The sequence below is a fragment of the Lates calcarifer genome, linkage group LG1 (genome assembly GCF_001640805.2).
Source record: "Lates calcarifer isolate ASB-BC8 linkage group LG1, TLL_Latcal_v3, whole genome shotgun sequence".
Classification (NCBI taxonomy): Eukaryota; Metazoa; Chordata; class Actinopteri; family Centropomidae; genus Lates; species Lates calcarifer.
Window position 1 is genome coordinate 18,822,632 of NC_066833.1, and position 20,840 is coordinate 18,843,471.

The 20,840-nt window shown below is 40.5% G+C and overlaps 2 protein-coding genes across 2 annotated transcripts; both read right to left on the reverse strand.

The window, feature by feature from the left end:
* Nucleotides 1-206: 206 nt before the first annotated feature.
* Nucleotides 207-8,498, reverse strand: galnt3 (UDP-N-acetyl-alpha-D-galactosamine:polypeptide N-acetylgalactosaminyltransferase 3 (GalNAc-T3)). Its single transcript, XM_018702323.2, has 12 exons — nucleotides 8,167-8,498; nucleotides 7,325-7,596; nucleotides 6,451-6,990; nucleotides 5,480-5,652; nucleotides 4,777-4,926; nucleotides 4,333-4,567; nucleotides 4,115-4,232; nucleotides 3,760-3,960; nucleotides 2,394-2,525; nucleotides 2,065-2,166; nucleotides 1,813-1,965; nucleotides 207-1,711 (listed from the first exon to the last, which is right to left on the reverse strand). Exons 3-12 carry the CDS (start codon nucleotides 6,945-6,947, stop codon nucleotides 1,598-1,600), a joined length of 1,875 nt encoding a protein of 624 aa, XP_018557839.1. The 5' UTR covers nucleotides 6,948-6,990; nucleotides 7,325-7,596; nucleotides 8,167-8,498; the 3' UTR covers nucleotides 207-1,597.
* An 81-nt stretch (nucleotides 8,499-8,579) lies between these two features.
* On the reverse strand, nucleotides 8,580-20,381 carry ttc21b (tetratricopeptide repeat domain 21B). Its single transcript, XM_018702318.2, is given in 30 exon segments — nucleotides 8,580-9,142; nucleotides 9,224-9,291; nucleotides 9,389-9,509; nucleotides 9,677-9,901; nucleotides 10,249-10,444; nucleotides 10,558-10,719; nucleotides 10,820-10,970; nucleotides 11,059-11,140; nucleotides 11,234-11,344; nucleotides 11,568-11,756; nucleotides 11,984-12,090; nucleotides 12,273-12,411; nucleotides 12,493-12,603; nucleotides 14,061-14,133; nucleotides 14,562-14,800; nucleotides 14,894-15,103; nucleotides 15,105-15,119; nucleotides 15,666-15,823; nucleotides 15,918-16,047; nucleotides 16,220-16,420; nucleotides 16,786-16,883; nucleotides 16,985-17,177; nucleotides 17,290-17,388; nucleotides 17,547-17,631; nucleotides 18,190-18,347; nucleotides 18,715-18,837; nucleotides 18,961-19,127; nucleotides 19,234-19,344; nucleotides 19,455-19,584; nucleotides 19,953-20,381. Coding segments are annotated over 30 exon segments (3,954 nt in total). The 5' UTR covers nucleotides 19,977-20,381; the 3' UTR covers nucleotides 8,580-9,064.
* Between the last annotated feature and the right edge of the window lie 459 nt (nucleotides 20,382-20,840).

Consider the following 20,840-nt stretch of genomic DNA (forward strand, 5'->3'; position numbering starts at 1 on the left):
GGAAAACATTACAAACACTGAACATGAAATAATACTCAAACTGAAAGGCCACGCTCTTGAATAAAGGTAGGAAATTAACTTCATAGATGTAATATTTTCATATTTATGCACAAGTCATGCCAGAGCATTAAGGCTACTGACATGATCTCTTAGTGCAAAGTGCCCTCTGCAGACCAGAAGGAGAAATGACACAAAGTGGCTCTCAGTACTACCCAACTGAATTTATTGAGCTCAAAATAACACATCTTAATACCAAGGCACTTTTGACAACACCAGTTTCCATTTCAGGAAAATACTCAAATTTGATCTATTCCTCACCCATTCACAAACATAATAATAGCAATAGTAACTTACAACATTCCACAGCCATCTAAACACTAGTGCCTGCACCAGAAATTCATTTGTGGACTCCTGCTTAGATGCATGAGGGAAAGTTTCAGGCTTTTGATCAGCAAATGTAGTACCTTGGGTGCATTAATTTTACATTAAAAGTTCCATTTTAAAACACCAAAGAATAAAACTTTAAATAATACAGGTAAACACTGACACAATTAAGAGATCTGAAGAAAGATACATCTTAAAAATCACTCACGATGCTTGACTACACACATGCTGTGACGTGTTCTTGTGGTAACAAGCACTTGAAATGAACACTGAAGTCTGGTGTTTGAACTAACTTAATAAAATTTATGTTGAAGGGTCAATTCACTTTCTCTCAACATACAGATCCAAACAAGCACTCAAATGATCATTCTTCTCTCTTAATGTCTCTTTGTATAGCAAAAGTCTTAAGAGTTTGGAGGCTAAAAAAGTTACCTCAAGAAATAACTGAATTAAATACTTGAAAGTCAACTTCAACCATGATCTGAAGAACCTTTTGATAACAACACTGTACAAGCCGATTTTCTGCATAAACGAAAAATTGCTACAATTCCACCCTACCACCACCCATTCCACCATCATCCTGCAACCACTTCTCCCACCCAGAATAAAATTACATCCAAGGCAGTGGACGGTACCAAATAAACTTAAAAAAAAAAAAAAAAAGTAAAAAGGGACAATGCACACTATAACTGTGTGTTTCAGATTTTCACTCTTAGTTTCTTTGGTGCTTAACATTATGGATTTTTATGTGTTTAACCTCTTGTTTACAATATACAAGATCTACTGTGCTTTATGTTTTGGATTCATATACATGTCTCTGTGAAAAATATACAGTGTTTGGCTTTATATACATAACGGTATATAATGTGATGGTTGTGAAGACTTGGAGTAGTGAAAACATCTCAAACACAAAAGAGGCACTTGTCAACACAATGCATCTTCATTGCTCTACAAATCTCAGTTCACAGTCTGATTGGGGGTATTATTTCATTGCTTCCTTCCAGCAGTTGCACAATGTATTTCCCTCAAAATCCAAACTTTCCAGCAGCAGCAGTTCAATTCTTCTATGTATAAAAATAAATAAAAACTCAATGTCATTGATCTAAAAAAACAAAAAACAATTGCATATTAACTGCATACAATATATTATACTTGTGGTCCTAGTATGCCTATGCATACAGAATAACTATTTGTGAAGTGGTAGTTTTCACACTCAGACAAAGGACCACAGCTGGTATCTGTCTGAGGGGTTGCAGATGGTGAGAGTAGGATGCTCAAGACGGGCACTGAGACACATGTTCAGTCCTGGGATGTAGAATAACTGGTTCTATATGAGGAGAAGACAAGGCTATTATTGTAATAAACAGCAATGACAATGTAGGCCAAAGAAATCAAAAAATAGTGCGGGATGCAAAAAACCAAACTCACATCCTTCAGTTCCCATTTTTGCTCTGCTCCTACAAATGTGTTCCTGCCTTTATACTGGCAGTCCTCCAGCTTCACTGCCCCCTCTGCCCCATGCAAACACAGCTCCTTCTGAATGTTGTGTCTGATCTCGTGATGTGTGGAGTACTCAAAATACTACAGCACAGGAAACAGAAAAAAGGCAGTCAATCACTGTGATTAAAGCCAATGTTATGTTTTGTCAATCCATGATAGAAGGTACATTTTCTAACTGACCTGGTTTCCTCCTAGTCCATGACATGGGTACATGATCAGCTGTTTCCCACCCTCATTGTTTTCTCCAGCATCCAGACATGAGTCTTTGCCCACATTTTTCACCTACAGAGAAAGAGGAGGGAAGGGGAAAGCAGTGAAAGGAAACAAAATGAAAAACTAACATCCAGTGCAAGCTGTTCAAACAACTTTAGTCTCTGGAGTGCTTTCAGTGGTGTCAAATTGGAACTGCTCAGTACCCTCTGGAGATCCACAGTGGAAACCCACAGTGGCTAGACAGAGCTCTGAGGTTTGGAAAGAGGATGGCTGGTGTGTGGGGTGTGTGATCTTACAGAGCCAAAGCGGAGTGGGTTGAGATCAGGCATGAAGACTTCTGGATAAACGTTCTTCAAATACCAGGAGAAGCTGTTGCACTGCAGCTGTGCGCGAAGGTCCATGCGTTTAGAGATATCTCCAAATGTCCTCTGTTAAAACAATCATTTTTATATTGTTCATCAACTAATTTTGCAATTACTATTGTGAGATGTGTGACTAAAACACTACCAAGTATAGAAAAGGGAGAGCTAGGAAAGACTATGAGGCAGTTTTCTGAATAAAACAATGACCACTGTTTATGTGTTGAAAAGGTCCAGGCATGTTTTTCATCCAAACTAAAATGCAAAAATTGTTGAGAGCTTACTGTAGGTAGCGAAACACAAGACACAAGAGTCTACAGCCATGCTAACAGTTCTGCACCAACTTTAATGGCAATCCATCCAGTAGTTGTTTAAATATTTCACTATAAAACAAAAATATCAACAACAATATCAACAGCAGCACAAGAGAAAATATCAGACCAAAGTCCAAAGGCTTTTTCTTCTGGAAGCCATAGATATCTGTGCCAAACTTCATGACAATCCACCCAGCATTTAGTGTGATATGTTCAGTTTGGATCAAAGTGGTGGATCGACTGACATACTGACATCTCCATCCTCAGAGCCACACTTTGAACTGTCATCCAACTACAGACATAAAACCATTGCAAAACAAAACAGGCTATTCTACTTCATCACTTTACTTCTCTAAAAACAGTGGCTGAGTGTCCTAATGACCCCTTTCTTTAACAAATTAGCTACAGACAAGTGTATTTGATCACTGCTCCTTTTAAACTGAAGTGAACAGCATATTTAAAAGGATTTGCAGGCCCCTCATGCTCTTGAATAATAAGAGCACTTACTATAATGGCAAGGATAATGCTCACACTAGTGCACACTGATAGCAACTGCAGTGGATTCCTTGAAGCTGTTGATGATGACGTGTCTGTTTGAAGCCAATGGGAGAGGGCTGGTCTGCTTTGTGAGGTATAGCCCTGAGGGAACGGTTTATAACACCTATGGGACCACATGTTGGGAAACGCTGAGAGCCTGTGTCATTTACCAGAGCTGATTTCCTTCAGGCCCCTTTTCCTCTGTCGCTTCACAGCTTTCAGCCCCTAATAGCAAATCTATTTCTCTCCATTCTGAAGAACGTGCTTCATTTCTACAGAAAACATGCAGTGAGAACAATAGTGAAATGCTGAATGCTAAGTATTGGGGGTGGACTCTGAGTGGTCTTAAGAACCACTTACAAAAGACCGCAAGACACAGGAGTGCAAAGTCAGTGAATTTGATAGATCATTTGTATCACAGGATACGCACACAGATTAGAAGCAATACGTACATCTTTTGCCATCTGCGCAGCTTGCTGGTTACGACGGTAAAAAATCTCTTTGTAGTCGTCCATCCACACCTCAGCCAGTCGTACTTGGTTGCGAGCAATCACTTGCGTACCCTTGGGGAAGGAGTGGGGGCTCTTTGTGCGGAAAACATGACCAACGATGGAGCAAGGGATGATCTCCAGCTGTCCTCCACACTGCCACACCTGCAAGTTAATGGGAGACAGCACAGAACAGATGCATAATGACATGCAGTTAGACACACCTTTGCAGCCGTTTGGATATTGGCACGATTCAATAGGTAAAAAGGCTCAGTGACAAATAACATGTATCTAGAATGACAGCTTAGCGATGTCTTACCCTAAATGACATTTCAATATTTTCCCCACCCCAGATTTCCATTTCTTCATCATAACTCCCTATATGGTAGAAATATTCTTTTGAGATGGAGAAAAGCCCACCAGCAAATGTGGGAGTCCTGTGGAGAAATTTCATAAAGGGTTTTTCATTATTTTTCAACAAGAAACAAGAGTTTATATATAGTTCATAATCTATATTCATGTACCGTTCTCAGTTACCTGATAGGGTAGGTTTCATCCTTCCTCCTTTTTCTCTCATGATCTGGGAGACTCTCCCAGCCAAAAGCCAGGCCCCAGTCAAAGTTGCCCCGGTTGTGGTTCTGGCCATATGGGGACGGTTTCATGAACTCAAAGGTATTGAGATCAATAGTGGTTATGTCAGGACTGACAACTGCAGTGTAGTTTTCTGCTATCCTTGCCAGCAGAGGCTCCAGCCATCCATGAAAGCATTCACCTGTTAAGACACATGTGTAGGACATTGCATCAAAGCTTTTTTAACAATAAAATGGCTAATCTAATTTTAGCACGTAAATCCATGGAAACCAAGTCTAAGCTTTCAAGAAGAACAAGCATTGTATTGTTGGCCTGTGGTTGTGTAAGTAAGGGTGTGGCTAACATACAACTGGTTTTAATGTGTGAGTGATGTCAGTGGTGTTGACTAACAATGGGCATCCAGAAAGGTGAGTGTGTCACCAGTGGCCACGGAGGCACCCAGCAGCCGGGCCGTGATGAGTCCTTTCCTCTCTCGCTGTCGGACAACTCGCACAATGCTCAGCTGCTTCAAATACTCATCCAGCTGGTCCTTCAACACATCTGAAAGTATGGGATGTTCATTAGAGATGGAATAAAGTTAGAAGTTGGAAATTTTGAGGAAATAATATATAAGTGTCTAAACAGTGTCATAATGATAAAGTGATAAATATGTAATATTCACAGTCCTAAGTCTGAAAAGTAAAATTCAAAACAGATGACAGAGAACAAAGCCGTGGTCAACAGACAGGAGAACTGTTGTACAGCAGGGCTCCATCTGTGGCCTGTTCCCAACAAATAAGTTGAGTGTCAGATAGACTGCATTCCCTAAAACCTCTCTCCTCTCCAGCATTTTGTTTCCTACCTACATTGGACGTGTTTACAAGAGTTAACTCTGACTCATTTCTAAGAACAACCACTACTAATTCCTCTTAGGAAAGTATTCACTAGCAGCCTCTCACTTCCTGTTGTAACCCACTTCATGGCCCACAGAAAGAGCTGAGAGCTCCTCTCTGCATGTTTCATGGCACACCAAAGAGCTGCCCACCCAACATGCAGCATGAAATTGAACCCAAAAGAGAGCAGGGCGGTCCTGAAAGGCCCTATTGAGTTTTACCATCCACGCTGGCGTCGTCCACCAGGATGATCTCCTTGAGGAGAATGGCAGGGGAGGTGTGGAGGACACTGTATACTGTCCTTAGCAGGGTGCTCCAAGCCTCATTGTGAAACACAATTATCACACTGGTGGTCGGCAAGGGGGGGCATCGCTTGAAGGTTTGCTCAATACATCTGCAGCAAGAAGGAAAAAGAGCACAAAGATCTGACTGTCCAGTATAGTTCCTGAGTGGCACAATAGTCTAGTTATTACGTCTGCAGACTCTCCCCTGTGGGGTGTCCATTTTCAAATGTGACACTGCATGTGTGGCAGCCTTTGAAATACCTGCCATATTAGAGTGAGAGAGACTTTGTAACCCATCGTTACAAAATAGCCAGTACATGGGCAGGTTTTATGCCTGTGTCATGTACTGACTAGGTACTGGCATGTATTTGGACTTACATGTACTTGGGCGTACTGTAATTAGCCAAACATAACTGCTTCTTCCTGAATTGGCCACAGTAACTGGCCAGACACGCTGAAACAAAGTCCCAGTCAGAACAATCATCTCTGTGGTCTCGGCTTGAGATTTTCTCCAGTTGCGAAATGCAAATATGATGAATTTGTTTGGGTTAGACAGTCAGCTTTGCATTACCCCATCTATATTACAGTAAGCTGTGTGGGTGATTTTTTCAGTGTGTGACTAAGTTATATTCTGTACCGATATATGAATCCATGGAGTAGTAATAGCAAAAGTAGAGTACTTCTTGTACAGCAGAAAAGGTACATTTACACCCACTAGGTGGTGCCATTATACAGTGTTATTCCAAATCAAGATCATTTGAAAACTGAACTGCACATTATTTGGTCAACTGTGCTCACTTACACCATGATCTTCTTTTCTTTCTCACACATTTAATGAAGGTTTTGGTAAATATTAATTAGTTTGTAAAGGTTTATCAAAAGCATAAAGAGTGAACAATCTGACGTACTCTGGTGGTCTTGTGTCTGCACCCAGGTCTCTGCTCAAAGAGATGCGGTCACTGGCGTACAGGTTGAAGCAGTGTTTCTCTTCACCCCTCTCCTTCTCCTTCTGTTCTTCGGGGCTCAGTGAGTCTGTATGGAAAGGTTTACCAGCAGCTCCGGGAGCAAGAGGGCTCTGAGGTGGCCGCTCCAGAGCTGGCCTGAGTTCAGTGGCAGTGTAGTGACCTGGCAGACAGGACATACCGTCTGGTTTGTCCTGCTGACGTACAGGGGCTCTGATCTGCATCTTTGGCATGGCATCCCTGAAGTTATTGACAGCTCCCATCACCATGCCCAGCATGGTGTCCCGCTTCACTGCCATCTCCTTCAGCCAGGGGTCCTCCTGTTGGCTTTGGCTCCCCACTTCCCATTGTATTAGGAACACAAATGTGACAAAGACAAGGGCCACTATCACCAGTTTAAGTGGGTGCAATCTCCTTCGGAGGACTCTGCGGAGAGTTGTCATTCTTTTTGAATGGAGAGCAGGCTGACTTTGGACTGAGATTCAGCTGTAATACATAAATATATTCCAATTAATAATGTTGATTAGCAAAGGGCATTAATGTAATTAGCAAATCTAAGATACTGGGTTTTCAGGAAAAAGTACAGGCATTACATTACATACATACATACATAGACACAGTACTTGTTATGTCACTACATTAACAACTTGTATTCAAAGCAACTTTAAAACTTTTGATTAAAAAAATCGCGTGTGGAGCAGTTCCTGGTGAAGCTGAAAGCAATCAGTTGTTATCTACAAATCACATATTTTAATCGGGGCATGGAATCAGCAAACAACCACAGTTATTTTGGATTCCTTCAGAGAAAAAGACCACGTACCATGAGTCGCCGAACTACAGATAAAGGTTGGAGAAGCCCTTTACACCGTTCTTTTAAAATCCATTGCACGGCATCCTGCTTCGACTGGAGGTCTTGTGTTTGTTCTTCGAACTCCAAACGAAATTTCTACTGGGGAACACAAAGATTTGCTCTTTTCTGCCCTCAAAAAAAACTTCCGTCTCGTTGGATCAAGGTGCGCTCTCCTCAGGTAGAGGGAGGAGACGTGCCTGCGCGCTTGCGCAGAAGGGGTTTCTGCGTGACAAAATCCATATCTGGAATATAAATGAGACAGCGAGTAATGTAAGAGATGATCCCGACAAACGAGTTTGACGATGGCACTGTTTGCCTCAACTGTATCTTTAGTTGTGCCCTGCGATAATCTTATTAAATACAATTTGCCTGAATCACTGTTGAATCAAACATCTATCTCGACAAACCCCTCGGTTAAAATGGTCTGGAGTCAGTCACTTTGTCTTGAGAAAGACTTTGGACTGTTCTCCCCGGAGTCCCTCAGATTCAATAATGCTGTCATTAATAGGATTTGTTCAACTGGTCATTCACTGGGAGAGTTGCCGGGTTACAGATAACGGAGGAACGCACTATGCCCCACACACAGCCCACCGCATCCAATCAGGCTCCATGAGAAAACACCACATTTTTTACACATAGAGCTTAAATTTATCAACGCGAACACTTGGAGAAACTAAAAACAACGCGAATGGTGCACGCGGGTGTTCGGAAAAGTTCGGCGTCTTTTCGCATGGAAGCGTGTCTGTTTAAGTTATTAGTCACATCTGAGCTTTCGTCAGTGATAAAAGTTGTAAAAAAAAACTGACACTCACCAGCGGACTCCTGTTGTTTGTCTAATCCTTTAATTTCCCTGGTTTCTCTCAGCGGATGGTCTTAATGAAGAGTCGGATGCTTGAAGGAGTAACAGCGCGGATTCCAGCCGCAGGGAGCCCGCTCTGGTGCCCAGTTTGAAGTCTTTTCTGCCTTTGACTTGCACAGTGAGTCCATCTGTAGTGACTGTGTTCCCCGGCACTTCCTATCCACGGCAGGCATCCAGTTTATTATGTCCATTAAAATGTTCACTGTGTGCCCTGCATTTTTTTCAGTCACGCTTGGAAATGTTTGTCTATGTGGCAGTTGTGTGGATACTAAAGGTGTCCGTTGTCTATCGCATCGATTAAAAGAAAGAGAAAAGAGAAAGAGAAAGAAAAAAAAGCAAGGGAAAAAAATCACTCTAAAGAGCCACTATTATTCATCTAAATAACTTTATTTCTTGATTTTCATCACAAAATATAATATTTCAATATTAATTTTCATACAAACGAGCTTAAGGGAGTGGTATGAAAAACAAAATGAATATAATAGGGGAGAACATTTCGATTTTGTTAAATAAAGTTTAGATGTTCTTTAATTTAGACAGTGCTCTTCTACTATAGTTCCTTGTATTAGGTCCTAAAATCAGCTGAAATTTAGAGTTTGGTGTCTTAATGGGGAGAAAAAACCTGAATGTGCCTGAAACCCCCCTGCAGTCTGTTTTCCTTAGGACTGTCAGCATGAGGTATTCATAGATACTCAAAACATTCACATAGTGTTTAAGAGGCATTCTCAGAGACATAATACCAATAACTTCACATTCTTTAAACCTGACAGTAAAATACAAACAATAAAAGCAGATTCATTTTTAGAACAGAGACCTTGGTACCATATCTCACACGTCCAACAGATCCAACACTAAGATCTCAGGGCAGCACGAGCTTTGTCCAGGATGTCCTTTCTCATTCTTGGATAATTTGGATGAGCAGCCAGAACCTGTGGATGAAAGCAAACATGATTCATGGGAATAAAAAATGTTCAAAGCTCTTTAACTGTACACATCCACAGGTATCTCACCTTGTGACACACATCTATGGCATCGACATGCCTCTTTGCCTTTAAGTAGTTGAAAGCAAGCTTGTATCCTGAAATAAAAACAGACATTACATATAAGAAATATAATTCTCTTAATTCCTTTAGACCTTATAAACAGAACTGGACATGTAATTTTGTTCGACTTACCAATAGTTGGGTTAGTCCGATTTCCGTATTTCCAGGCCATTTCATAGTTGAGTGCAGCATCACGGAATGCTTGTTCTTTTTCCATTATGTAGCCCTGATATTCGTAAGCTTTACAGCATGACTGTAGAAAAAAAGGGCAATTATCATCACAAAGTACTTAAAATAAAGGACGGCCTCTGCATTATAAAAAGAAAACCCCCCACAAATCTAAATAGGGAAAAAGGGGTTTGGTGAATTAAATGGCCTTGTAAACCACATCATATTTAAGCAGTGAATGTATTTTCTGACCTTGTTATGATTGAGGCATCTCTTCAAGAGGTCCCCAGCCATGTCATACTTCCCCGAATGGATGTAGATGTCTGCCAAGAGCAGCCAGCTTTTCTCAAACTCATCTGCGTCAACAATGCTCCAGTTCATTTTAGCAATGCGTTTGAGCTGGTTCCTGGCTCTGGGAGTTTGTTTGAGCATCATATAAGCTGTCGCCATGGCCAACAGTCCTGGCACGTGGTCTTTCTGAATTCAACCACAGAATTCTTGTTAGACAGGATTCCTCTGACAACACCTCCCACCACCATCCCACTGCCATTTATTTACACCAAACCCACAGTGACATCACTTCAGTACATAAAGTTAAATAATAAAATGTAAGTTAGCGAGTAAGTTTTGAAGCAAATAAATTTCACAGAGCTGGACTATACAATCCATTAAATTCAGTCTGACACAGTGCAATGTGCAGTTTATTACCAAATGGAATGACTGACATTAAGAGACAGCCTGAAATAATGCACAGTTCCTGGTGCGGGTATATTTACATGAGAGAAAGTGATGTAAATCATGCGCACCATCTGGAGTTTACTTACCTCATTGTTTGCAATCTCTGTGAAAACACTGAGGGCTTTCTCTACATTGGCCTTCTGTTTAGTTGCCAGAAAGCAGTAATTCTCCAGGATGCGAAGCTGTATGTGTCCACTTGGTGTTTGAGGTTTTAATTCCTTCAGCAGCTTCTCAGCCGTTCTCACAGCAAGCTGCTCTGACTCCTGCTTCTCTGTGGAGTTCCTGATGAGAGACAAAGGTGAACACCACAACTAAGTCTGTGGGTTTAAAACACAAGAGTATATATACTGTATAGGGTCTAATCTTTCACTTAGTAAACTCCTACTGCTGCTTACCCAATTTCACCATCTAGATTCTCAAATACTTCTCCTCCCATGGTGTCATTGTCAGGGTTTAGGTAGATTTCAATCATGTTATACACAGCGTTTTGACCCCAATCGTTGTCTTTCCGTGCTTTGTTGAAGTGTCGCAGAGCATCATTAGGTTCTCCTGTATACCTAAGCAGCAAGCACAAGTTAAATCACATAATGCTCTAAACTTGAAACAGATGTCATCATAATCTCTCATATGTCATCATAAATACTCTTTCAAACTTACCACAAATAAAGTCCTTTGCAGTAGTTAAACCCCGGGTCAAACTTAGTCCTGGAAGAATGTTTTTCTGCCATATCAAGAAATCTGGGGACTTCTTCCAACTTCCCGGCCCTCCTCAACAAGTCAATAAGACGTGACAGAGTTGGGTAGTTGTCTGAAATAACAGATGTAAGTTCTCATGCTTTCCATTTAGAATCATTGATTCACATTTACATTCAGCACAAATTGTGGCTCTGTTGCACCTGGTTTGCGTTCTAAGAGTTGTTGAAAGTGGAAAACTGCCTGTTCATAGTCCTGCTTCCTAAACATGAGGTCAGCCATCATCTGTGGACAAACAAATGTGAGAAATTAGTTGTATATATTAGTTTTTAAAAAAGTTATGGTCACAATTGTGGTGGCAGACAAAACAGAACAAACCAGAGTTGCGTCTTCGTTAAACTGGTCATTCTTCAGAATGACGCTGCATTGCTCCTGGCATGCATCAATCTCATTCAGTGTGAGGTACAACTGAGCCAACTCCAGCATCACCTAGGAACAGGGAGTGCATTCATTTAAATGAAATTGATGAGACAAGATTATTTGTGAGATAATGTGGGGCAAAAAAAAACAGGCCTTTTGCTTAAAGTCAAACTATTGACAACTAAGATCGCACAATTTAAAAAACACAAAGATGTGATGCAAAAAGATGCCAGAGTTTGTTAACCACAGCTGCAGTGAGTACACAGAACGTTTTTGATTCCGCTGCACTGACCTTGTGATCAGTCTCACAATACACAAGAGCTTCTTTGTAGAATTTGACTGCTCTCTCATAGCCCCTCTGACTTGTGTAGTGTTTAGCGATCTCAGCGCAGATCTCTGCAGCAAGTTGCTTCTGCATGGGGACGGCGTCAGGCTGCTCCAACTGCACCCGCTTCAGCACCTTAGCCTGCACATCCCGGGCCTATCAACAGCAAACACAACCATATCGTGGCAATAACAACAGTAATAATCACCATCATTATCATCTCTGTTGAAACAAGTAAAGGATTATTGCAATTCAGAAAAGTCTGCATTATTTTATGTTGCTCTGTCTTTATAGGCAGACTAGTAAGCAATGCTTGGAAATATTCATGCAACATATATGATACAAAATGTTAAAAGATGAGCCAGATAACTGGAACCACTTACTCTTTGTAGGGAAAGTAAAGCTTCCTCATTTTTGTCAACCTTAATTTGGACCTTTGCCAACAGGACCAGATAGCGGCAATCATCCGAGAGCGCCGGCAGTTCATTCACTGGGTAGGTCCAAAGAAAAAAGTGAAGTTAGAAACACGACAGAACAATAAACAATTAAAAACAATGCATCATCATGTCTGTTCAAACTGTCTTCATGACTAGATTGTTCTGTTCTTTTTTATTATGGTGTTTGACGTCAGGAGTTTACTGTGTGTTTAAAGTACTGTGACATCTTAAGTACCTGCTTCATGGGCAAGGGCTTCATGCAGGACTTTCTCACAGCGCTCATACTGCCTCATCTTCATCAGCAGCTCAGCCAGGTCATAGCGTAGGAAGTTCTGCTGCTCAGTCTTCAAGGCAGTTTCATAGTAATTTATCGCCTGTGTAACAGCAGCCTTGTGTCAACACTGGTTTGTCTGTGTGTGAATTTTGTTTATATTTCAATGAGTGTACAAACAAACCTTGACGTAGTTATGAGTCTTGACCAGGGCTTTTCCAATCTTGCTGGCTAAAGCACCATCCTTGGGGTTTTTCTTGAGAGCATGCTCATAAACCTCAATGGCCTTCTCTGGCTGGGGATAAACACAGTAAGTGGTGTCACAATTTGTTGTTGGTTTAGATTTTTTGTAAATATTATTAAAAGCGTCTGATAAATTTCATTATTCACAAATTGCTGTGAACGTTTGATAAACGCTTAAATTTACCATATCTGATAGTTGAGTTGGGAAAATCTGATTTGGCTTTGAATGACACCATCTCACCCACAACAAGAGTATGTGTCAACATGACTGGCCTCAGGAAGAAGCTTGGGTTGCCACCCATAAAATCATGCAGGTGACCATACCTCTCTGTCTCTGTCTTCAACTCTGCAATCAGCAGTATATTACTTACATGGAGGCCTGCTTTGACACCTTGTGATGAGACTTTGGTACTTCTTCCCGAATTTATCTGTGATGATTATGTTGTTTGTATTAATCACGTCTTATTTAATCCATATTTTGCAGCTATTGCAGTGTTTGGACATTACAATACTCAGTAGTCTAGTCCCTGCAAAGTAAAGGGATAAGATGACTAAATAATCACTTACTATATATATATTTTTTAAATCAGCTAAATGTATTCTTAACTATTAATCAAAATTGTGTGCTGTGCATGAAGGTAAATATTGTTTTATTCAGTTATTTCATCCATATCTCCTGGCTGATGTTTATGCTTATTTCCCTTTTACCTATGGGTGAAATGTGTGATAACGATTAACCCTGTTTCCTCAATATGAAATAATACTGAGTCTGCTGTAGTTCACATTGACCTAGTAATAATTAATGTATTATTTCTGCTGTGCTTCCATTAAAGTGGCTGTGCTTTAATCCAGTCCTAAACATAGCCGTTTTAGGTTCTTGCTGATGAAGGATTTTAACCATTTGTTTTCCTTTTTCATTCTGAACATATTATTTTCCAGAATGTTCTACTCTGTCTTACTGGAGAAATAAACTTGAAAACTAGTCTACAACTTTCCAGGACACATGAAAAACTAACAGAAGGCCAAATTATAAATAAGATAAATACATTTTAACTCTACCAAGAGGGGAAGTAGATTTTCTTACTTAATGTAGTGAAGGTGAGATGAGATGCTCACCTTATCTGATTATAAAAGCTTTTCAGATACTAACTGTCAAAGGTAAGACCTTGGCCTACAGTTCCATCATTGCACATCAAAGGGAAGAAAATCAGCAACACTGGAAGGCTCCATTAAATGACCAGTAAGAACAGCAATGCAGTGGTATAAAGAAACTCAGAAAGGCAGTGATTACATTATGTGGTGGCTAAACATTTGCATAACTCCTCTACTTATAATCTAGCTTTTCAGTACGCCTTTGAGTTTAGCTATTTTGGGAAAGGTATAAATGACTTAGCTAAAATAAAACTGTGACTAGACAATACAATACAAGAGTGTACTTATTTGAAGCATGTTGTCATGGGAAACAGAAAATATCTCTTAAGACATAGCTGAATCACATCTCCCACTTACTTCTTGGATGTTCATGTAGGCATCACCTAGTAAGAGATATGTGTGAGGGCTGGGCAGCTTCTCCACCATTTCTCTGGAGAAAAGACAGAGGTACTACATCACATATGGTGTATCTCATTATGCAGACATACTGTACATCTCTGCAGGTCTGAGGTTCAGTCATGCTGTACTACATCTCAGCTATCAACACAAGTATCATCACAGATTGAGACAAGATTAGAGGCAACTGAAGGAAGATGTACACAATTCTTCTTTACTGCATGAATGACGTCAGCTAAAATCGCTTTAAGTCTGTGGTCTTCTAAATCCTACTATAGGCTCAGCAAGACGAAATATGCACTATGACTGGATAGTCATGTATTTAATTAAGATTCAGCCATTATTGCTAAGACAAACATTTACAATGCATTAGGTTTCAAATAGAGTATATGCATTCATATGTTCAACTACTATTGTACAGTGTCCTTTTTGTCTTCAGTTGGATCCAAATTTTCTTCTCACCTGTAACAGCTGCCATACAGGCGTTTCTCTTTTCTGTGGTTCAGATATATGTCTGCCATTTTCTCCTTGGCTTGGATGTAGTAGGGTTGCTCGGGGGTAATGTTTCTAAGCATGCTCAATGCCAGCTCGGTGTCACCACGCAGTAGGGCCAGGTCCGCATTGGCAATAGTGACACGTAGCTCCTCAGGGGTGCCCGAGAACTCATTGATGGCATCTTGCATCACCTTTGCTGCCTCATGCTGAAATATTAAATCAATTCATAAGCTAATAGAGTACATTTCCTTCAAGGACAGACATATGTGGAAACCCAGAGGGATAGTATGATGTACTACCTGTTCGCCGTTGAGCCACAGGGCCTCAGCTAACTCCAGAAAGACAGAGACACAGTCAGCAGGGCTCAGCTCAGTCTTCTTGCTCTTTGACTTGGACGAGGATCCAGCTCTGCGGACACCTGGAAGACTCATGGCCATCTGCAATGTCTGAATAGCCTCTGTCAGTTCACCCATTTTCTTCTTAGTCTGAGCCTTGATCAGATGGTACAAATGGATGTTCTCGAATCTGGAATGGGAAAGAAGTTATGATCCATTATGCAATCCTTTCAGTTAAACAATATCAAAATTGTCAGGATTTTGTGTATAAATCTGTGGCGGACTTCTTGATTCAAGCAAGAAATGACATTTGCCACAGAAATCATTTTGATTTACCTGCCTGACTGAACTGTCACTAATGACTCTGATGTTGATTCTGTTTTAACCTGACTTATGCTCAAACCACTATGTAACCCAAACCCTTCTTCACTGCTGGTATTATACAGTACAAATTGACATCTTGTCACTGCTGTCTGCAGCAAATATCATCAAAGTTCCCTACTGTGGACACAGCACATTTACTGGATGCCTTTTTATTCTTTGTTTCAACTACATCCTTTGCTGTATTAATATGCCTAGCTGAGGACAAGTTGACCTATGGTTAATGGAACACATGACTGTCTAATTGTAACAGATGTATTGTGCATTTTGTTGTGGGCCAAATAAGGGCTTGACCGCACACTGTCTCATAAAGACTTAGCAGCTAATAATGCTATCATCTTGACAGTGATCTTACCTCAAAGTTATGGCTGAGGCAGAGTTCAAGAGACTGGGAAGACAAAGTGAAGTTACCCTGCAGCAGATGGATCTGTGCCATTAGCAGATGAGCATCTGCATGAGAAGGACACTGTTCCAAGCAATGCTGTAGACTGCTCTGAGCAGCATCAGTGTCACCTGATTGAACACAGAAGCAGTGCAGTTTAAATCAGAGGCAACAGTAAAACAAACAAATGAAAACACTATTGAAAAGTTTAAATACATTGCTCACCTGACTGATACCTGACTTTGGCTAGCAGGAAGACCCCTTGGAGGAGACCTGGCACAATCTTGACAATAGTATCCAACAATGTGGCACAGTGCTGCAGCTGAGGAGCAGGAGGCTGACCCTGGGCTGGAGGCTAAAATATGCACAGTAAAAGTGTTGTTTACTGCAAAGATTCTCAAAAAGGGCAATACTATCCCTGAATGTTTGAAATAAAAAAAAAAACCCCACAATAATTTGAGGAAAAATAAATGCATGTCTGACTGACGCTCTCTTCCACCACCCAAATTGAAAGACCAGAGTCTTACCTTAGCAGGACACAGTGCAAGATACTCTTTGACAATCTCCAAAAGGAAATCAGGGTTGAGCTTCTCAAAGTACTCCACTCCCAGAGGCAGACCCTGCAGTGTGGAGAAGTGTGTGTCCACTGCATCGTTCAGCAGGTTGGTCACTTCTTCTGGAGGCTGGCGCTTTTTAACTGCCAGAACAGCACGCAGGTACAGTAGCTCCTAATAGGATGGGAAAACAAGAAATTAACAAACAGAGGGAGAAATGCAAAAACTACTGGATTAGAAAAAAGAGGTAGAGGAAGACAGCAGGGAGGAAAACCTGACAAGGGTATTCTGCACAAGACGGATCAAAGACATAAGCATAAAAACAAAAAGTCTCAGTGGAAGAGTAAATACTGAAGAACTGCAGGAGCAGATGCATCTTGTCCTGCCAGATGTCCTTGTTTAGTTCTTAACATATAGCTTTTTTTAAAAAGAATAATAAATTATTCTAAACCATGTTATGCATCTTTCCCCTAGATACTCTTAATAGAGTAAAATCACATTTCATGTTCTCATCCGACAGCATTTATAGCAGACATTACCCCTGATTTTCCAATGGATTGTTGAATCTCTGTGAGAAATTCCAACTGTTGTTCTGCATCCCCAAGGTGACCCTCTATCAGCTGGCAACGAATTATGCCTGGGTAACAGAGATTAAAAGATGTCACATCTTCAGAATATAATGTATGTATGGACCCTGTGTGTTGTGTAGACAACTGATTAATCACTGTAACATGTTACCAGTCAGAGCAGAAACACTGGTCTCATCTAAAGTCATGGCAGTCTTGTACCACTTCATAGCCTCCTTGATTCTGCCCTGAAGGACCATCTGGTAGCCCAACTCTGTGGCTAAATCTGAGTCCCCTGATGCCAAAGAGAAGGCTCTGTCCACCATCCTGTACGTCTGCTCAATCACTTTCTCATTTCGTCCACACTTTAAGCAAAAACAAAAATGACAACAAGAGTTGTAAACACTTAAATTCCATGCAAGTAAAGGAAAAAGAAGAGCATTAAAAATGTAGAAATTGTACTAAAAATTGTCTTACAACACGAGTGAAGGCTAGAGACATTCTGTAGAAAAGCTCAGGGTTGTGTGGTTCCAGAATATCCAAGTTGCTGATGAGATTTGAAAGCAGCTTTACTGACTGACAAAGGACATATAAAACAGTTTCTGTAAAATGATCACGACTTTGCCACAACTCAATCATAAATGCCAGTGTTTTACCACTTTATTTTGCTTTCTTCTGAATTGTATCCCTATGAGTTCAATGTATGATCAGGTGAGAAAATGTGTGAACTTTACCTCAGTAATATCTCCATCTCTACATAAAGAATGTAGAGCTAACATCCGTAGTGCCTCCAGGTTATTTTTATCCTTCTGTAAAAGCCTGGAACATGAAACAAGGTGCTGTGAATGTAGTTCATCTCCTACACTTAATAAGCTTAGATTTCTTTGATTGATTATAATAGAAAATCTGATACTGCTGCAGTACTTTGTTGAGCTCCCAGTCAAACAAAGTTATTACTAAAAGAACTGTAAAGGCCAGCAAAGAATGTAAAGTATACTGTATGCTGCTTGGACTCCTCAGCAAACCTGAAGCGACAACCCCATGGAATTGTTTTAGACTTATGCGCTTTTGCTCAAAGGCCTTTTTATGCTGTCTGACACCGGCTAACATCCAGACAGGCAAGCACAAACAATGGTTTAGTCAGAATGCACTAGTACGCTAGTGTTTCATTTGCACTTGAATGCTGCGCCATTTGTAAAGGCAGACTGTGTTTTCTCTTACATGCTTGGTGGCGATTACAAATGGTTTTTTGCACTTTTGGATCTTACCAAAGACACTGCAAGCCCTTTTTAAGACTCTCTGAGGAGGAGAGGTCAGATAGGCTTGTACTCTCTGTGTATGATCTGGGAGAAACCTCCTAACCATTTCAACAATTACCTGTGTGCTGCATCTATGGTTTGCTCCCAGTCTTGAAGGCTGAGCAACAGTTTCATCTTCTTGACGAGAGCAGGCAAGAACCCAGGGAAACTAACAATCACCTGGTTAACCATCTCCAACGCTCCAGAGTAGTTTTGACGATATTCATAATATTGTGCCTAGAACAAACCAAACATCTCTTAGGGTCTATCGAACACACAGGCAACACAAACATAAGTCTGTTATTATTCAAGATGAATGAAACATCTAAATGTTTTACAGTAAGAAACTTATCAAGAGAAACTGAGGAAGCAATATCTCCAAAGTTATAGAAGAATATCTCATGCGGTTAATGGAACAGCTGAAGCAAACAGCAAAAATTCACCTACAACAGTATTGGCAAGGGACATATTAAATCATGCACAGAGTCAGTTACAGACACAATAAACACTGTAAGAGGTACATGAAATAGGAGAAATGATAATGTAATAACAATTTCAGTCATGAAGAAAATTATTAAATTTGAATTTGAATTTCCCATCTTACCTTTCCTATCAGGGCGAAAACATCTGCTCTATCTTTCAGTCCCTCATCAAAATATTTTCCGGCCTTCCTGGCATAGGCATCTTTACCAGACGTCACATCTATCCAGGCTTTTAGGACTATCCCCTGAACAACAAATATCAAGACAAATTTTACAGAAGTCATTTCATACACTCAAATGCTTTGCATAAAGATGGAAGAGTAAGACTGATGTGTTTCTCAGACATATGACCTAAATGTATATCTCACCTCTCTAGAGCCATTGGTGAGTTTGATCATTCTCTCTGTGTACTCCCTTGCCTTGTCATTTCGGCCCAACAGCCAAAGAAACATCCCAGCAAAGTAGAGACTTTTGGGAGATGCACTTTTACGATCCTCTTTGACCTTAGCATCAAGTTCTTGAATGACTTCTCTGTCTGTGAGTAGAATCGATGACACATATTGTTAACAAGTGTGTCCCATCCTTTCAAACAGTCTGATCAGCTGTGACATGAATAAATAGACCACTGTGTGTTGGATTACCTGGGTTTGTCTTTTTTTTCTCAGCATAGACAAGTGCCATCAATGTGCAGAGAGACACATCTCGACTATTTCTTATTGTCTCCAACTCTACTGAGGCTTCTTGAATTTGATCTGTAGTAAAATAATGACAGAGGTGCATGTATGGCAAATGACAAAGAAACACTAGTCTGACCAGAAAAGGCTATTGCTATTATTTTTTTATCAGATTCTTTCAAGCTTACCTTGCATTAGGGTACCATATGCATGGAAAAAAATGTAGATAGGATCGTTGTTGAACTTTCTCTGAGCAGCTGCTGCAGCGTTTACGGCATGACAGAAATACTTCTCGTAGCAGTAGTACCTGATCAAAGTCTGCGGAAAAACATTAAGCAGATACTGCCTTTGTAAGAATTTAAAGGTGGTGGTAGTGGCAAAAACAGCTTGTTACGCCCTCAAAGAAGTGATGCAACCAATGTTATTATCGTAAAATACCAATCCAACCCTGCGTGTAGCATCAGTACATGGTAGCTAATTTCATCATTATCGTTAGCCGATATCATTCCTCGCTGACACGTATAGTTACTGTAAAACGTTACAAACAGTCCTCTCTCATGTATCGTTAACTACTTCTCTGTATCACTTTTGCCACAGCCACGACAGGCTAAACTGTAGCATAACTGTAACAGCAGTTAACGCCTGAGTTAAACAAGGTGCTATATCATTAAACCATGGGCGCTTACCAACGCTGTTTCCTCATCCTCCATCTTGGCTGAGGCGCTTAGTGCTTAAACAGTAACAAACCTGAAAACAACTACCGATTTACCCTGCCTGCGCTTCTCTTTAGCATAAAAACGCAATTATTGCAGTTTTCGTTGTGTTTCCGCCATCTTGCCCCGACTCCTTTAGCGTTCTTTAGTAACTTAGTAACGGCTACGTAATATGTATTTTGTTTTCCCCTGGCTCTTTCCTCTCAGGCACCGCTTGCAGGCCGGTCGTTCGTATATAACGCCTCTTTTAACATCATTGTGACAGCTAAACCCTTACTATAGTTTATATTGATAATGAATCCCTACACATTTTGTCAGTAAGGTTTGTTGGGCGATAATTGGTAACATGTTTTGGGTCTGTCAAGCTAGTAGGAAGCCCGACAGACTAAATTCAGGAAAACACACATATCCAATAAGACGCCATGTTTTACGTTTGAATCGAGCTTGTTTCGCTGTGTGTCTCCAGGTGGCGCTGTCACCCTTTTATAAAACGCAACGCTGCTACTACTGCCACAGATGTTATAAGGGGCTTTTACTACTTCTACTACAAATAATACAAATACTATTGATGATAAATAATAACGATACGGAAAAAATAACTTAACCCAAAATTAGAAAATATTAACAGTTTAGTGAATTTTACCCTGCGCCATAATTTTATCAGATAACGTTTTGCCCTGTAGGGCATTTGAAGCAACATGCAGATAAATAATGTCTAAGTAAGTTTAACCTACTTTGAATATATGGAAACGATCTAAGCGAGCTCAGTGGCTTGAATCAATCACAGGTTGGATGACTGTGGTCAGAAGGCTTGGTGTTGGGCTGGCCATCCTGTTTGTCAGACCTACGAAGCTATCATCC

Coding starts and splice junctions, on each gene's coding strand:
- galnt3 (XM_018702323.2), bottom strand. CDS start 6,947: ATGACAACTCTCCGCAGAGTCCTCCGAAGGAGATTGCACCCACTTAAA. Junction 4,927..5,479: donor GGACGACGCCAGCGTGGATG/GTAAAACTCAAT, acceptor CCATACTTTCAG/ATGTGTTGAAGGACCAGCTG. Junction 2,167..2,393: donor ACCCACTCCGCTTTGGCTCT/GTAAGATCACAC, acceptor CTTTCTCTGTAG/GTGAAAAATGTGGGCAAAGA.